The sequence below is a fragment of the Nyctereutes procyonoides genome, unplaced genomic scaffold, assembly GCF_905146905.1.
Source record: "Nyctereutes procyonoides isolate TBG_1078 unplaced genomic scaffold, NYPRO_anot_genome, whole genome shotgun sequence".
Taxonomy (NCBI): Eukaryota; Metazoa; Chordata; class Mammalia; order Carnivora; family Canidae; genus Nyctereutes; species Nyctereutes procyonoides.
The window spans coordinates 32,567,107-32,585,014 of NW_026575132.1; the positions used below are offsets into that span (position 1 = coordinate 32,567,107).

Sequence of the window (17,908 nt, forward strand, 5' to 3'; positions counted from 1 at the left end):
AATTTGAAAATGCCCCTTAACATGCTCCTCAAATACCTGTCTCTGGCAGTGGAGAAATGTCTCTTCTCCCCATGCCTTTCACAAAACTATGAAAATGTTGGGACACCTGGGTGGCTCAGGGGTTGAGCGTCTACCTTTGGCTCAGGTCATGATCCTGCATCAGGCTCCCTGCGGGAAGCCTGCTTCTCCCTCTGCCTGTGTCTCTGCCTCTCTCTGTGTGTCTCTCATGAATAAAATAAAATCTTTAAAAAAAAACTATGAAAATGACATAAAGACACAAGGGCTATATACCTCAAGGAAAGTGGGCAAGAGTTCATTGATGTCTGGTGAAGACAATGCCTACACATACTCACCTCGCTCACTGACTCCCTGTCACCAGAGCATGTCACCTGCCCCAGCACACGGCCGCAGTCAGGAGGGACTTCCCATGGGGATGCACAGGCTGCCCAAACACATGCCACCATGACACACAAAGATGTTCCTTGGTGTGGTGAACACACTGTGACTTCTGTCACCTGTGCCAGCACTTGCACATCCCAAGCTCCACCCCCAGTAACCCCCTTAACAAGGGCAGCATCAAAGGAAAGTTCTGTTTCTTTTTTTTTTTTAAGATTTTATTTATTTATTCATGACAGACACAGAGAGAGAGGCAGAGACGTAGGCAGAGGGAGAAGCAGGCTCCATACATGGAGCCCAATGTGATCCCAGGACCCCAGGATCACACCCTGAGCTGAAGGCAGACACTCAACTGCTAAGCCACCCAGGAGCCCTGGAAAGTCTGTTTCTAATGAGGCAGACACAAAATGGGCCCCAAGGTCAGAGCCCAGCCTGAAAAGTTTAGGGAAGGGCTGGAGAGGGGTACATACCAGTAAAGGAAGAAGGAGGTGAGAGATTTACCTTTACCAGTCCCTCCCACTAGCCCCTGCCTCTGCCTTGGGTCCTAACTCAGATGACAGAAGCCTTAGCTCCATCTCCCTTTCACCACTGCCCTGGGCCTCCCAGTGGCAGACACTGTCCTGCTCTCCCTGCTCAGCAGCTTGGCCCTCTCTCCCTTCCCTGAGCTACCACAGGCCTCTGCCAGGGCCCCACCTTGGCTCACCAGGGAGCCCAGCCATGGTTGCCATAGTTGAGACACAGCAATCACCTATAACACATGAGGCTAGAGTGAGGCAAGCAAAGAACATTTATAAAAGAGATGGTTACTCTCGAGAGCTGAGCCGGCCCCCACCAAAGCAGAGAGGATTTGGCAGACAGACATGGGACTGCTCCTCTGCCCAGACCAGCTCCTTAAATGATACCCAAGTTCCACTGGTAATCTCCTTCCAGAAGCCCCTTCCAATTGGGACTGCACCTCTGTAGTGCCCTATCAGCCTACTGTATCCTGTTCCAAGGCCCCTCTGTGGGGGGCTCTCCATGGCCTCTGGAGCCCCCGGGGCCCTGGAGTGGAAGGAAGCATTAGGAAGGGCACGGGGCCTAGAGCTGGACAGAGGTGAGCCTCATCCACGCATGCCAGCTATCTAAGTGAGGGGATTTGCCCAGTAACCTGGACTACTCAGAAGTGGCTCTGGGCCTCCAGCCCCACCCCCTACAGTAGAAAATCCAAACCCAGGAGCATGGCTTTCAGGGCCTTCAAGCTTTGGCCCTGCCAGGCACCTCCACATTATCTCTGCGCACTCTCCCATGGGCACCCACCATACCAACCATTCTCAAACCTCCCCTCTCCTGGCACTCTGCACAAGCTGTTCCCCATGCCTAAAATGCCTTTCTCTCTCTTCTGGAGACTACCCAGGGAAGTTCTTTCATATCCTCATTCAGCCTCCAGAAACCACATTTGCACTGCAGATTGCCACTCTGTGTGTGTGTGTTTGTGTGTGTGTGTCTGACTTACCAGCTGGAGAGGGTCCCCTCAAGGGCAGGAGACCCCAGATCTTAATGCAGAACAAACAGGGCAGTCTCTAGGAGGGGACTCTCCCATTGTCTATCATCAGGAGAAAGTCTACAGCCTACACCCGTACCTCCCCCTCCCTGACCTCTTGTGACAGAGAAGCCCCAAGAATAGCACTAACCGTCACTGCCCCAGACCCACCGTGACACCCAGCCCCACTCTGGGCCGGCACAGCTGCCTGGCCTCATCACAGGAGGAGGAGTATGTCTGAGGCCAGGAATTGAGAGACAGTGGATGGGCATGTTCATCCAGTGGGGATGCCCCAGAAGTCCCCAGGGAGTTCCTCTATCTGGGCCTGACAAAACATCAGATAATAAGAGCTGTTATTAAGAAGAGAGCCAATCCTGGAAAATCACCAGTCCTAATGGTTCAGACCCCTGACATCAGCAGTCCCCAGGGAGGCGGGTGGGCACGCTGCACACACAGAGAGGGACCTGGGACAATCACCATCAAGGCTCAGCCAGGAGCTTCAGGTTAACACCCAAGACTGTCACCAATGAGAAAAAGCAACCTGTGGTCCCCTGTGAAACAACTGCCTCTCAGACAATCCCCCATCTGATGCAGTAACGCCTATCATCTCAGGCCATGTAGAAATCAAACAAGATAGCATGTGGGGGAACAGATGCTGTTCATGAACCTGGCTGTGACGGACAGAAGGAGAGACGGTGCTGCACCAGCCCAAGGTGTAAGGCTGATGGGTGGGACTGGGAAAACAGAGTGGCCAGCCAACCTCCACGACCCCGTGGAAACAATGCCAAGCCAGCATAACCCCAGCCTCACCCTGCCAGCCAAAGGACACAAATCTTACCTTTCAGGGAAGCAACATGTGACAGGGCCTGGGCATATGTGGCTGTATTCAGGAGGGTCCCTGGCAAGCAAGAAGGAAAGAAAGGTCCCGTCGGACCCACAGTTCTCCCCAGGCTGCTAGAGAAAAGAAAATCACATTGAGTCCCAGCCCTGTGTGCCCACCATGCCTCCAGACCCCAGGATCCCACCACCTCACCTCTGCTGGGCTTCCAGGGCCTCCTTCTTGCTCCGGGCCTGGTCCCCCGGGGGCGGGGAATTGATGTTTCTCACAGGTGGTGGCGTCACCTCTGCCATGGGCTCCTTGGCTCCTGGCTCTTGGTCAGAAGCCCCTCTCTCTGTTTTCCTCCATTTGGCCCGTCGGTTCTGGAACCAAACCTGAGTCCCCAGGGGAGAAGCACATCCAATGAAGGCAGAAAATCAGACAGGAGGGAACCAGTACCCAAACCCAAATGCCTGGGTTCCGTACATTGCAGCAGTTGCTCCTCTCTCCGAAAGAGCTCCCAAAGCAGTGCCCTCTGAACTACAGCTTCAGACCCAAATATGGGTAGAAGGCATGACAGGAATTTTTAATGACGGTTAAATCATAGAAAGTATCCAAATGCACTGCCCACAGTAAGGGCACAAGTGTTATCTTGTGGAAATGCTCCATGTATTCAAGTGCCCTTATTTAATGTGAAATGTGTCTCCTATGGTTGGGGGGAGGCAGGAGGAGGAATCATCATGAAAGCAGTCTGCAAAACACTGCCCTGGGGTTTCCTCACCAAAAATATTCATTCACTCTTCCAGCAGGTCCTCCTGAGCACTCAAATGTGTCTGGCCTAAGACCTGTGATTTAACCCCGAAATCATTTCTGACACATCATGAAGTTTGTGACTGGCAGCCCAGTGCACCCATGAGAAATAATGACTCTGGAATCAGCCCTGGTTTAGTGTGAATCTGGTTTAGAATCCACCCCAACCCTCTAAGGCAGGTAGACCTAGCCCCATTTTACAGATGAGAAAACTAAGCAGACAAGCTAATTAACCGGCCCAAGGTCAGGCAGGTGGTAGGTAAGTGACAGACCCACATTTGAAGACCAGTGGATGGGCTAAGGACCAGATCCGAACTCCATGGAAGTAATAACGGTGGCCACCCCTGAACATTGTTAGCACAGAGATGCACGGAAAATGCTGAGCACTGTGCCCAACATACAGCAGTCACCCGGGAAACATTAAGTACCCTTATCTCTGCCATCATCAGGTTAGGAAGACACTTGTGATTCACCTGCTCTAAGTGCCTTCTTAGAGGCTGGTGTGGAATTCTCCAAGCCTTGGCAATCCCAACAATATCTGCATGCAGAAGGACCGCCTCACGGCAGCCGAGCAGGGAGCAGGCGGGGCCCAAGATGTTCCCAGAGGTCAGTGCAATCCTGCAGCTCTTTATCCAGCAGAACCTCTTCCCTCATCTCCTGGGAGATAATTCCTGGCTTTCAAAAAAGGCTTGGCTAGACCTCCCTCCCACTCCCCCGGGCATCCTTTCCTCCTCCCTTCTCACGCTGGCCCAGGAGAGAGCCCGGGTCCCAGGGCTGAGCCCTCCGCCAGCCCACCCCACTTCTGAATTTTCATTCTCCTTTAACTCAGTTTCTTTCTTTTTTTAATCGAGTTGGCTTTTAATTGCACATATCAGCAACCATTGAATAATGATTTTATCTATATTCTAAATTTAGGGCAGTTAAATGCAAAGCAAAATGCAGACACTTTCTTGTGTCTTAATTGAATGAAGGTCACAGCTATAACAACATTTAATTGAGCTATTTTTCATTATCATATTTTAATGACTTTGCACTGACAGTTCGCCTGCTTCTGAAGAAAGAGCATGATGGAGTCGTTTATTTCCCTATTTAGTTATTGTTTGACAACATCAGCTTCGATTAAGACCCTGCTTTATAGAACATTAATCATATTTGAATGAGCAAGAGATATAAATGTAAACACATCTCCCTTCCCGCCACCACCGAAGCCCAAGTCCCCACATGGAGGCTCACTAAACAAATGCTTCACAGCCATTGTCTGTTTGCATAATAGCTGACAACAGCCTGAACAACAGTTCTCAGCCTTAATTGTTACCACCCCTATCTCACCCTTGCACCTTTCAGGGAGAAGTTATGATCTTCCACTTCTGAATGCTCAATAATTGTGTCATTTATCTCAATTTGCAGTTCAGTCTTTAGGCAGCTATTGGCAAGCTGGCATTAAAAAAAGAAGGGATAGACAGCATCCTGGCCAAAGGAGATTTTCATTTCCAAATAATAATCAGTTTAATTTGCCTGCATATGACCAATGATTCATGTTCAGATTTAATAATCAGGATCACATAATCTGATTATAGGGGAAATAATTTGTTTACAACCCCCAATTTACTGCCCAGAATTCCATTATCTCTCTTCAGCCATTGGTTTTTAAGAGATACTAACATGACCCAGGGGAACCAAAAGCAAACTATTATATTTCCTACAATTAGATCTTTGCATAGTCTTAACCCCAAGCCCCTACATAAAAAAGAACAGAAACAGCATGGAGGAAACCCCATAAATAAAATGAATATATAATTGTGCTCAAAGAATAGCTCTCCCGGAGAGGCGCCTCTGCGAATCGGTTCCTCCCGCGCTCGGGCACATCTGCTGGGTTCCACGGGTTTGTGTACTTATACGTAATCACTGTGTGGCTTCTAAAAAGAAATCCTGCTTAGAGACAGTCACCGAGGGCCAGCTTGGAGGCAGCCCCCTCACTGCTGCCCTTTAAAGATTTTTAAATTGCACATGTTCTTTGGATCCACTTCACTGAAAGGGTCCGCGGACAGGGGAAAAGTTGGACATGATGCAATTTCTGGAAAGCAGATCCTACCCTGTTCCCATCTGAAAACACAGTTCTCTACAATTGACCAGCCTTACCCCAGAGCAGTCAGAGCTGCTTTGAGAATAGCATCTCAGCTTTTTTTTTTTTTTCCAAAGCAAGGAAATGGATGTGCATTGATGTAATTTAGTACCTTAGAGACGCGGACAAATTAGTGTAGAACATTATCACTAGTTAATTATGAATGACCGATTAATCAACCTAATCTAATATTCCACATTATGTTGATGTTATTAAAGTGCACCATGAAAATGACAGATAGTCTTCATTTGCTTTCTTTGGCCAAATGTGCACTCTGCCGTCATGATGTCAAAAAAAAAGTTTGCCAGTTTTAATATGAGAGAGTTAAATAATTAAAAAGAAGGTTTACCTGCACTCTGGCTTCTGTGAGGTTTATTTTCATGGCTAGCTCTTCTCTGGTGAAGACATCGGGGTAGTGTGTTTGAGCAAAAACTGCCTCAAGAGCTTCCAGCTAGTGAAAGGAAGAAAAATATTTACTGGTGAGAGGCTGTGGCAAGGTGAGAGGGAGCATATGCATATTTCACATTTGCTAGGAGTGGGTGAGGAAGTAGTTTCACAGATCAAATAGAGGAGGAAGAGGGAGAAGAGAGCTCTTCAAAAAGATGCCACAGAATTCAGATTTTAACCATGGATATCTTAGAGGCTAAGACTTAATAATGAGGTATCATGCTCACCCAAGAAATAAAATGAGAAGCACAGATATGTAGATGCTTTCACATGTAAATATATTCTTAGGTATCAAAGATTCTGAGGGTGGCCTGAGGAATCAGAGCAATCCACACAGCTTTCCCCATAGAACAGAGGGGGAACAGAAACAACTTGCAGACGCCCTCACTATGTCAGTCCCACAGAAACTACCTAGAGGTGTTCAGGCCACCTTCCTGACAGCTCCAGTTTGCACAGATCTAAGGGAGAGAGCCCCGGTCCAGAAAACAGAGTATGAGAGTCTCACTTGTAGCCCTTCCATTTATGGACAGCGATACCTTCCAAAAATCAGTCAGTTTTTTGGGCCCCAGTCTTCCCATCTATCTATCTACCTGCATTTCTCAAGGTTCAAATGACATTTCTGATGTGGAAGTGTTTCCCCAACTACCAACCTAAGGCAAATGCAAGTGATCACTATCGCCGTTTCACTTCCTAGCTGGGATCATAAGGTCTATCTGCCCTCTCCTCAAATGGATTTCTTGACACATAAAGTGTTCAAGAAAACAGAAAGATCCAGTTTCCATAGTTGGTTTTATTTTAAAAGACAAACAAGAGCTGCTCCAACTCTGATATTTTGGGAGGCAGGAAGTAGCTAACTCTCAGAAAGGGAGGGCCATCCTTACCTGCTGTAGAGTAAATGTTGTCCGGTTCCGGCGCTGCTTCCTGCGCAGAAAGCCATCGTCGAAATCTCCTGGAGAGTGATTGCCAAAGGGTGCAGTACCTACTGGGAGCAAACTGAGTCAGCCTGAGCAGAGGGCCTCCCTGTCTTCACAGCGACTCCAGATAAATGTGCTTGTTTGGAGATAACTCCAGGTAGAGTCCTGTCTCTCCAATGGCATCTTTCTCTGCTGATCTCATAGGGGTCCCTTCTTTTCCACTTTCTCATGCTCTCTCTCACACAAAAACCTTTGATTTTAGGCCCAACTCCTGTTTATTTTATTTTTTTAAAATTTCATTTATTTATTCATGAGAGACACAGAGAGAGAGAGAGAGAGAGCTAGAGACACAGGCAGAGGGAGAAGCAGGCTCCATGCAAGGAGCCCAACATGGGACTCGATCCCGGGTCTCCAGGACCACGACCTGGGCTGAAGGTGGCACTAAACCGCTGAGCCACCCAGGCTGCCCCATCAACTCTGTTTATTTCATAGGGCAGGTGAAGACCTTCCTCCCCCAAGAAGGTCAAATCGGCTTCTTGTGAAATTTTGGACTCTAGGCTGGGAAGCATCACTGGCTTGAGGCAGAGCCTTCACCTGCCCTCACAGCCTCACTGCCCTTTGGTTTCCAGCTGTACTTGCATCCAATGTGCTTTGATCTCATCCCCTACCTCAGATTCTTTCATGGAAGCCTCCACACTTCCCATGTGCTCACCTGTTAGTTTACTTTCCCTTGTTTCTTATAAACAACAAGGCTGCTGGGGGTGGGAGAGGAGAGAAAACATTAAGAGCTTTCACTGCACATTTCTCCTAGAACTTTAGGACACAACGAGGTAAGAAGTTTATAAATGAATATTAATTACTGTTGGTCACAGCTCATCAGCACCATAGTGGATCTGTTATATAGATGTCAATTAATAAGACGTCTGCACTAATAGCTAGCGTCCTGAATTCCAAGCAGACTTAAGCAGAGCCACTCTCAAAGAGCACCCCACCCTCTGGCCAGGATCATAAAGGGCCCATTGCTCTCCCATCCCTAAAAAGAAAGGTGTTCTTTCCACTGTCCTCCTCAGCAGCCCCCAAAACTCATATAAAAGCCAGAACAGAGTTTTGCCCCAAATGTGCATCCAGATTTTTTTCCAAATATGCACCATTTACTCAACAGTCTACAATGGCTTCTTAGAAAAACAAACGAGTGAGTGCCCAATTGCCAGTGAATGCTGTACCTGCTGTGGGCTCTGGTCTCAGAAGCACTGCATGTTTGGCATTAGAAGCCAGTAAGCCACACAGGCAATCTCCCTCAGAAAGACCTCAGTCCCAAAGAAGCAAGATCCTCTGGACTTTTTAAAATTCAGTCTACTAACGGGGGTCCCTCCTACTTATTATTCTGCTCTCCAGTGCTACATCCTTTGCCACGATACCAGTCTCTCCTGAAGCCTTCCCTTCCGTCATCTTGTCCAAATTGCACTCTTCCTCAAAACCCTAGTTACAAAGATTTCTCTCCAGCTCATTGGAAACTTCAAAGGCACAGCCTCAAAGCAGTCTTATTTACATTATTTTGCAGGAAATCAAATCATCTCCCTTTGATTGGTGATGATGGAATGCAGACTCTGAGATGCTCCAAACATGATCTGCCTCAGCCTTCTAACTTATACTTGCTGGCCTGCAATTGCTCCACAACGTATGCACGTAATTTCTGCAAGTGAAACATTGTGTGTCAAATTGAACCCTAAAAAAGACTGAGTGGACCATCAAATTAATAAGAAAAGAGGAAAATGTGAGGAGGCTTTTTACTTAAAAGGAAGTAGAAATGTTGATAATATGAAAATGTTACACCCTGCCAGTAATTAAACAAAACAGAACCATAAACTACTATTTTCACCATTTTGACCAAAAAAAAAGTGTATAATGATACCAGTACAGTTAAGAGTGTAATAAAATGTGCATGTTCATTAACCATTTGTAGGAGCATTAATTGGTGTAGCCTTATTAGGGGGTTAGGGGGTAATTTGACAATATTCATCAAAAATTTCAGTACAGATACACATATCTAATCCAGGGATACATTAAAGTGTGCCAAACGAGAAAAAGAATAACATTCCTGGCAACATGACCAATGTTGTTGCAAAAAAAAACAACAACAAACAACTGGAAACAGCCAAAGTCCCCATCAGTACGACGTATAATGGAATATTACACAGCTGTTTAAAATAAATCCATAGATCTGTATATATTGACATGGAATAATCCTCAAAATATATGTTGCAAAGTTAAAAAAAAAATCCCAAGGGATGTGGCAGTATGATCTCAGCATAAATGAGGCATAACATATAGGAAAAAAAAAGTGTTTTTCTTGAGGGAATCACAAGACACCAACAAAAGAGGTGGTGAAGAAGGAGGATTTCACTTTTCAATGTGTAGGTTTCTATTTGAATTTCCTAAGCAGTTATACGCAGTACTTTTTAGTTCAATATTACTAAAATTATCTGAGAAATCAGATGATGAGCCATGCTTTGCTTTCTTCTTTATGCCTCTCTAGATTAATAAAAATGAAAAATTAAAAAACTCATAGGCTGAAAGAGATGTTATATTCCAAAAGTCTGTTTTCAGCCTTCCCACATGCAGCAGATCACCTATTCCCCCGCAATACTACACTAACATAAAACACCCTTTCTGCAAAACTGGCTCAGAAACACATCTGCAAAGGAATAAAAAGGTGCATAAGACACATCTCCTTTTCTTCTAGTCATAGCACTCAAAATCAGCATGAATGTGGGATGTGCCTAGGGTGTGGGAAGGAAAGGTGAGTGGCCAACGGCTTAGTGCCCCAGGACCATGATAGGCCAGGCCAGGACTCGTCCTAAGTGACTTCTGCAACCCATTCTGCAGACAGAGCTTTCCTCTAAGTTACCCAAGCAGCCCACCACCTGTTAAATACCCAAATCTTGACCTTCCACTCTTTAACCTCAAGAGTGGGCCATGTCATACCAATCAGTCCAAACCCCAGGTTCAGAAAGCAGAGAAGGCATGTCCTCCACACATGCAAAAGATCTCCCTCCAGGCCTGGTGTACAGTGTCAGGGGCTGTGCCTTTCAACCTCCTCATAAAACAGGGCAGCACAAATCCTTGGAGATTAAAGGAGGTGAAATGCAGGCAAGTATCTGGTCTTCCCTTTTTAGGAATGTTGATGGAGCTAGCAGGGTTTAAGCATTGATCCTTAGCTCCTTTAGAAAATTCTACTGAATTCTTAAAAGCTTCCATGGTTAAGCCAAAAACAAACTGCCTGAAATCCCTGTGCTTGCCAGCCAGCTAAGGCTTAGCTACTGCTCCAGGTAACTGGAGACAAGGTGGATGAGCTTGTTCTGATGTCTCCGATCCCAAGGTGCCTCACCACCTTTGCCCTCCCCCTATGCCTCTCCCCCATGCCTCCGTCCATTTCCTGGCCTCCAAAACTCTCCCATCCCACAAATAAATCAAAGGAGTAGGTAGGTTGTCAAAGCCAAGTCCTGGTATAGCTCCCAGTTATTAAAGTTCTCGATATCGCAAGATTAAGACTCCTGCTCTGAGGAAGATGCTGTTAAAAGTTCAGAATGTGTGGCTTTGCATTTGTTTGATGTCCACCCAGGGGGTCCCCCAGGCCCTGTGTGTGGGCACCAGAAAGCCAAGCTGTCCCCTTCAAACAAACTTACTCCCACCTAACAATCTAGTGCACAATCCAAACCACATGAGGGATCCTGAGGCAAAATTTCTTCTAAGGCCCTCAAAGTCTCAAACTCTGGCCATGGCTGCCCCAGGGAGTAGGGAGTGGTTGGCATCTGAGGTCAAGAACCCCAGTGAGACACAGGGAAGAAACCATGCCAGGGCACCTGGGGTGGTGGTAGGTAGGGTCACCTAGTTCCAGACAGCCATCGTGGCCGGCAACAGACCTTAAAGCTTCCCTGAGCAGGACTGCCCTGTGCTCCAAATGAGAGCAGCCTAGCCAAGGGTCCTTCATGGTCACGGTTGGGATCAGGGTGATGAGGGCCAACTCCCCAGTCCACCTTGGCTTTTCGGGATGTTTGCAAAACACCGTGAAAGATTGATGCGGCCCCCAGGGCGGAGGAGACCCCATTAGAGGCGTGACACCAGCATCTGTGCTGGGAGGACCGGCAGGTCCCTGCTGTGCGAATAGCCCCGGGGCCAACCCGCCCAGGCCGCGAGGGAGGTGGGAGGCAGGTGGGGAGAAGGCGGACGGCTGGAGCGGGATGCAGGGGGGAGGCCGGGGGCTCCCGTACCCACCGCCCGGCGGTTGCAACCCACGCGGAGCGGGAACCCCACCACGCACCGGCCACGCTGCCGCCCGGGAGCTTTCTGGCCAGCGAGTGCGTTCCGAGCGGCCCCAGGCACCGCGCTTACTCACCGTCTAGCTGCGGCGGACAGTGGAAATAAAACATCGCCGACGGCCGGATCAGCTGGACGGCGGGGCCTGGGAAGGGTCACCGGGAGGGTGACCGCTGGACAAACACCGCGCGCGAAGCTCCGGCCTGGCTGCAAAGCAAACAACGATAAGGCTAAGTCTCCCTCTGCACGCGCTGGACTGGTCCTGGTGCGCACTGGGCCCTCCTCCTGGAAGCCACCCCCCCTCCCTTAGCCCACTGTGGGGACTGGAGGGGACATGGCAGCGCCATCTCCCACCTCAAGCCCGGTCCCCTGTGGGACAGCCCTTCGGTTCGGGTCCACCTCGCGGGCCCCAACACCAAACCCCGGCAATCCGGCCACCGGCTCTCTGGGGTCCCCGCCGCAAGCCCTGCCCCCCGGCCACCGCAGCCAGGACCAGCGAGCGCTCCGGGCCATCTGCGCGAGCGGCAGCCCGGGCCGGGCGAGCAGCGGAGCCCCAAGGCCGGCCGCGCGGGGCCGGGTGAGTGGGTCGGGAGGCGCGCGTACCTCGGCGGCGGCGGACGGGGTAGGGCTGGAGCGTGACCGCCTCTGGTCCGCACGCCAGGCTCGGCGGGAAGCGGGCGGGGCTCCGCGCGGCTGGCGCCCGCAGGCCCAGAAAGTGACTCGGGAAGTGGCCAGATGTCTTGCTGTCTGTCTACAGCGCGCGCCGCCGCTCAGCACTCGCCTTTATAATCTCACGCATAATTGGCCTTAATCTGATTATTTCCAGCGCTGTCTACAGCGAGTAACTTGGATAGGTCTATTGGGCCTTACAAATGGCCCACGTGGTGTTAAAAAAAAAAAAATCCATCATTTCTCAGCAAACATCGGAAATGTTTTTCTTCTTTTAAAAGAGGATAGAAACAATCACCACTACCACCACCACCCCCAAAAGGCATTTTCTGAACACTCCACCCACACCCACCCCCAGTTTCCTCTGACTCAAACCTTTCTCCGTGAAAGCTTGGATTTGGGCTCGCCCTTGTCAGAGGCCTGGCGACTCCCGGGCTGCGAATTGACAAAGCGCTGCTAATTGTAGCTGCGGGATGGGTTTTTGGGGGGACTCTTTGCACACGGCTTTCCTTTCCAAGCGACTGTACAAAAAGGAAAGTTTGATTTTGTTCTCAGCAAGGGGTCCCTGAATTTATGTTCGCTTCTTGATGCAAATGATATGCGGTGGGACCCTTCGCAATTACTTTTAAAATGCATCCGAGGCAGACACTCAGCGGAGAGAGACCGCCCTTCCCTCTGCCTGGGTGAAAATTAAACTCTAAAGTACCGGGCTGAAATTTTCAAGTCAGGGGCGCGGGATTGGATCAAATCACATAAACTGCAAAAAAAGCAAGTCTAATGGTGCATAATTGGTTCTGTAATAGCATTACACCAGGATAATAGCCCGTTACGGCCCCCTGCACTATTAAGTGCTTCCCTGGCGGAAAGCCTTTATGATATTAAAGGGGGAATATAATGATATTTTGGTTATTAAATGCATGTAATTAATTTATGCACCACTGAAAATAAAGTTGGTATTATGACCCACTCAAGATGCATCAGAAGATGCAAGTCAGACAACTGTTGATAAGTTCTGGTGTCTGTGTTCCGTCTAGACTGCTGATTTTATTTTGGGACGATGGCTTCTTGGACAGACTGCATAAATTGAATATTTTATAAACATTCTAATGCTGCTTTCGGGAGCCCCGGCGAGGCGGTGGGTCGGTCGGGTCCCTCCCTGCAAGGCCTAGGATCCAGCCTTGATCTTAAAGACACAGCGTGTTGGACACAAAAGGCCTGGTAGGCCCACGCGTGGATCCCCGCCGCGGGGGAGGCTCGTGGACCGGAAGGGAGAGTGGCGGGGACCTGGGCCACTCTTAGACCCTCCGAAAACTGCTGGGAGGAAAACTCAGCGCCGCTCCAGCGGAGGCAAGTTAGGGCCCAGGGCACTTCAGCGGCCCCTTCTGGGTTCAGCCGCCCCGGCGCGAGGAGGCCACGCCACACGGGAGAAGGCGCTGGGGACTGGCTCGGGTCCGAGCGCAGAGAGGCCCACCGGGCCGCGGGCACCACACCTGCAGGGCTGGTAGGCGGCGCGCGGGCGGGCGGACGGCCCCGCGGCAGGGAGCGCCGCTTCCGCGTCTCCGGGGGGTGGGGGTGGGCTGGCACCCAAGAGCGGGCCCTGTGTCAATCCGGGCGCTGAGGCTTGGCGCGCCGCGTCCCTCCGTGCGTCGCTCCGAGGACCCCTGCCCTCCGGAGCCATTCCCGAGGGCCCGAGGCTACGCTTGCACGCCCGGGCCTGCCAGAAGCCCCCTCGGGTTCCCATCTGCCCGGGGCGGCAGCTCCCCGTCTGCGCACCCTGTGCGCCCCAAGAGCCGGGCGCCTGTCGAGCGAACGGAGGACGGTAGGTGTCGGGAGGGCTCGGCCGAGGGGCTCCAGCCGCTCCTGGGCCTGCAGCGGGAACCCGCGGCGTCGGGCGCCCGGCGCCGCACTCGCCCCCAAAGCCAGCGAAGTCCAAGCGCCCGTCTCCGCTCTCCATCCATCCCTCGCATGCGCCCGAGCAGATTCCCGCCGGGCCGGGAGATGCCCCGGGGCCTGGCCAGGCTGCTCCTGGGTCTGCGGCCGGAGGGCAGCCCGAGCCGCCCGGCCGGTCAGAACCCTGGACAGCGGCGCCCCCCCCCCCCCGCCCCCCGGGGCCGCCGGGCGACAGGAGGCCGGTCCCGGAGGCCCCTGGGGGCTGTGCTGCGCGGCTGTGGGGCCCGCCCTGTCGGATCCCAGGCTGTGGGGCGCTGACCCCAATCCTCTCCCGACTCCGGCAAACCCGCTCAAGTCAACTCGGGACGCGCGCTCAGCGCTCAGCGGCCCCGCTCGCCGCTCCCGCCCCGCAGCCCCGCAGCCCCGCAGCCCCGCAGCCCCGCAGCCCCGCAGCCCCGCAGCCCGTGGCCGGGGCCCGCCGCGCCCCAGGCCGTCTCCCGAAGGGACCAGGAGCCCGGCCCCGGGGAACACCAACCTCGCGCGGGGCTCGCAGCAGCCGGGACCCTCCGCCCCGCCTCGCCCGACGTCCTTCTCCCGAAGCCACGCGGCCGGTTCCCTTCTGCGGGCAAAACAGCGAATACACCGGCGGCCAAGCGAGTAGAAACGAAAGCCCACAGCAAACTTTGATGACGTGAGCCCCTTTTTCCTCCTGACTGTGTCTGACCCTCGGCTCCGACGGGGACTACCGAGCATCCGCTACGGCTCCCCCTCCCCCACCAAAAAGGACGTTCGAAAGGAAAAGGCTATTTTTCCTTGATTCTTGCGGGGTGAAATGTATTTTTCAATTAACCAAATTCACCGATCTGTCCCGCTTGGACACTCTGATAATTTACAATCTAAAAGTGTACTTTCTTTATCTAAAGACCAAGGTGACTGCTTTTAATTTTCTCTAACCTCTTTACACTTGATGTTCACCAGACTCATAATGTTAATTGGCTTCATATACGGATCATCAGTTTAATGAAGAAATAAATCCTGTGTTGCTTTATGTTTTAACAGTGATTGCTTTAATGAGGAATGTGACGTGTTCCAAAATCAAAGCTGCAGGAGACATGAGAGGGGGCTTCTATTAGGCCAGAAAGCTTATTTAAAGTTAAAACCACCGGTCATATTTCAACAGATTCTTACACCGCTGGCCCTCCCCACCCCCATCTGGGTTGCTTTCCAGCCTCTGGAAGAAGACGAGTCTGTGGTTGGTCCTCCACGCTCCTTCTCCGTATTTAATTCACAGCAGCCGCAGAGTCTCCCTTCCCTCTCTGAGTCATTTGCTGGTTACTGAACAGGCATGCCACTTTCCCTTCTGTCCAGCAGCACACAGAGAAGCCAGAATAGGGTGGATTTGTCAACTTTCAAGGTTGTTCACTTTTTTAAAAATAGAACAAAGTGGGAAGAGAGAGTCACACACCCCCTAAGATACGTGTGCAGATGTGGCTTCTCCTCTTCCCAGCGCATTTCTACCACTGAAAATTCAAGCCCCCACTCCTAAAGGCAGACAGCTCCTGTTTAGGCCGAGTGGGCTGCCACTGACCCACTGGCCCCTGAAAATGTCGGCAGGGGATGTGCTAGGCTCCCGCCTGGGTGATGGAAGCTTTACATCTCTACATCAATTAATAGCAAAGTAAATCTGCTTTCTCTAATGGGTGTTTGATTTTTCTAATTTTAAGCTTGTTCTGCGAAGGGAAAATTGTCTTTTCAAAAACACTGAGAGCAGCAATAAAATGCTGTAAACTAGAGCTTCTCTACCTGAAAGCCCTAAATTGTCTTTCAGTTGAATTATGAGTTTTTTAAATTGACTCCTGAAAAGAATCCCAAATCCCTAGCAAATGCAGAGATTTGAGACTCCAGGTTGATGTGTCAACCATCACGCATGGTATTCATTTCTTACTGTCTGCTCTGTTTTGGGGAAACTAGAGAAACATTTCAAAATACCACTGTCAACATGTTTTGAGCCCAGATACGTGAACATATATTGTTGGATTTGACAACTCAATTATGCTCAGATTTTCCCCAACCTTCCTTTTAAAACTTTGTTTAGCAGAAACAATTTTGGTAAGCATGGTTTAAAACCATAATAATATCTCCATTTTCAGGGAAGAAAAAAACTACACTGAATTCCCAATTATGTGTTTTTGGAAGGAGCTGGGTGATTTGTACTGTTGTTCCGTTATCACATTTTTTAAAGCCTCCCTGATGTAACCCCCAGAGGGCACACAGCGCTCCCAAAGCGGAAGGTGAAGCATCCACTTGCTCAGTATGGACACCACATACTCTCTACTTGTGAGCTAATCTATTGCCATTTTGTAGTTTTGGAAATTGCCAAGAAAACTTGAGTTCTCTAAACATGATATGATGGATGTGTGGGGGAAAAATAAAACCCAGCAGCTAATTGAAACTCCAGATGAACAGAGCTACAAACAGAAAAAAAAAAAAATATATATATATATATATACAACGAGGGATAGATATGCATTTTATTATCTTGGAAATTTCCTATCATTCATTAGTTTTACTATCATGTAAAAGTAATAGCAGCCACTGAAATGCAAGCCAACTTCCAATAACTTCATCTGAGATGGCCGTAGGACCAAGTGTATTCCCATGTGGCACCCAGGGAGTCTTGCAGCTCAGTTCAAAGCTGCCTAATCCTCCCAGAGTAACAAAGCATTGCATCTGGCCGCCTGCAGAGTCTATGCATACTAGCTTCATAAAATAGGGCGCACCTGAGAAAGCCACCGGTTCTCTCCGGAACTCTGTGACTTCCTCTGAGAAGGAGGATGAAAGTGCCTATAACAAGTGCTGCTCAGCAGATTAAAAACACTGCTAGAAGATGTTCAGGACAGTAAAACTCTCCTGAATGATACTACAGCGGTGGGCATGTGCCATTATACTTTTGTCAAAACCCATAGAATGGACAACACCAACAGTGCAACCTAATACAAACTGTGGGCTCTGGGCAATTATGTTGTGTCAACGTGCAACTCTGGCGAGGAGTGTTGATAACGGTGAGGCTGTGCACATGTAGAGGCAAGGAGTAGATAGGAATTCTCTGTACTTTCTGCTCAATTTTGCTGCATATTGAAAACTGCTCAAAAAAATAAAGTCTATTTTTTAAACCAAAGGGGAAAAAATGCTGAAAGCCAGCCATGCCCAGCACATAGCGATCACTCGGTAAATACCAGCTATGATGGTTCTACCCTCATTACTATTACTGGCCTGCCACTAACAGCCCACTAGGGGACACATGCCTGGGGAGATCTTACCTGGTGCAGCTTTGAGTACTCATAGATGGCACAAGCCTTTTCTGGTTGTCTCCAAGACGAGCCCACCTTGGGCCAAAGCAGCACCACCCTGCGGAAAGCATCTCTGTGGCTCCTCATCCTACCTATCTGCCAGTCTGCCATACTTGCTTCCTTATATTTTTTCCTCCTTCATGCTTCATTGTCAGGTTTGTTGAGCTGCACTCAGTACATAGCTATGTGACTAGAAAACCTTTAAACTGGATCAAAGGTATTTTATTTGGCTTACAATTTTTTTTTATGAATTCAAATGGATTCCCCTTAGACTGAGCATGTCAATCCTGCTTAGCCACAAGCACCACTATTCCACATTACTTTCCTCCAGGTCACTTTTTGCATTTGTGTGACCAGCCTGGTTCCTGCAGGCATCTGACTTTCCTTCCTGACATAGATTCTATCATAATTTTCAGATTAATAACGACTTCTTGTCAAGTGTTAGGATGGGAGGGGAGACAAAGTGCATAACCTCTGGAGTTCCTGGGTTTAATTCAGTCCAATTCAATGAACATATATCTAGTATTTACTCTGTGCTAGGTACAGAGGACACAGACCTAAGCTTTTGGCCTTGAGGGCAACCCCTAGGGTTTCTGGCTAAGAAAGGAGATGAGATGGCAGGGAGAAAGGAAACTGGCACTACCTGGTACCATACAA

At 49.7% G+C, this 17,908-nt stretch overlaps 1 protein-coding gene across 1 annotated transcript in view; it reads right to left on the reverse strand.

The window, feature by feature from the left end:
- The window catches only part of DRGX (dorsal root ganglia homeobox), a 30,382-nt gene extending 18,904 nt beyond the window's left edge, over positions 1-11,478 (reverse strand). Inside the window, exons 1-5 of the mRNA XM_055345709.1 lie at positions 11,422-11,478; positions 6,993-7,090; positions 6,014-6,115; positions 2,949-3,127; positions 2,754-2,866 (exon numbers count right to left, since the gene is read on the reverse strand). Of these exons, the coding sequence (XP_055201684.1) occupies positions 2,754-2,866; positions 2,949-3,127; positions 6,014-6,115; positions 6,993-7,090; positions 11,422-11,455 (526 nt within the window). The 5' untranslated portion in view covers positions 11,456-11,478. The remainder of the gene's footprint in view (positions 1-2,753; positions 2,867-2,948; positions 3,128-6,013; positions 6,116-6,992; positions 7,091-11,421) is intronic.
- Between the last annotated feature and the right edge of the window lie 6,430 nt (positions 11,479-17,908).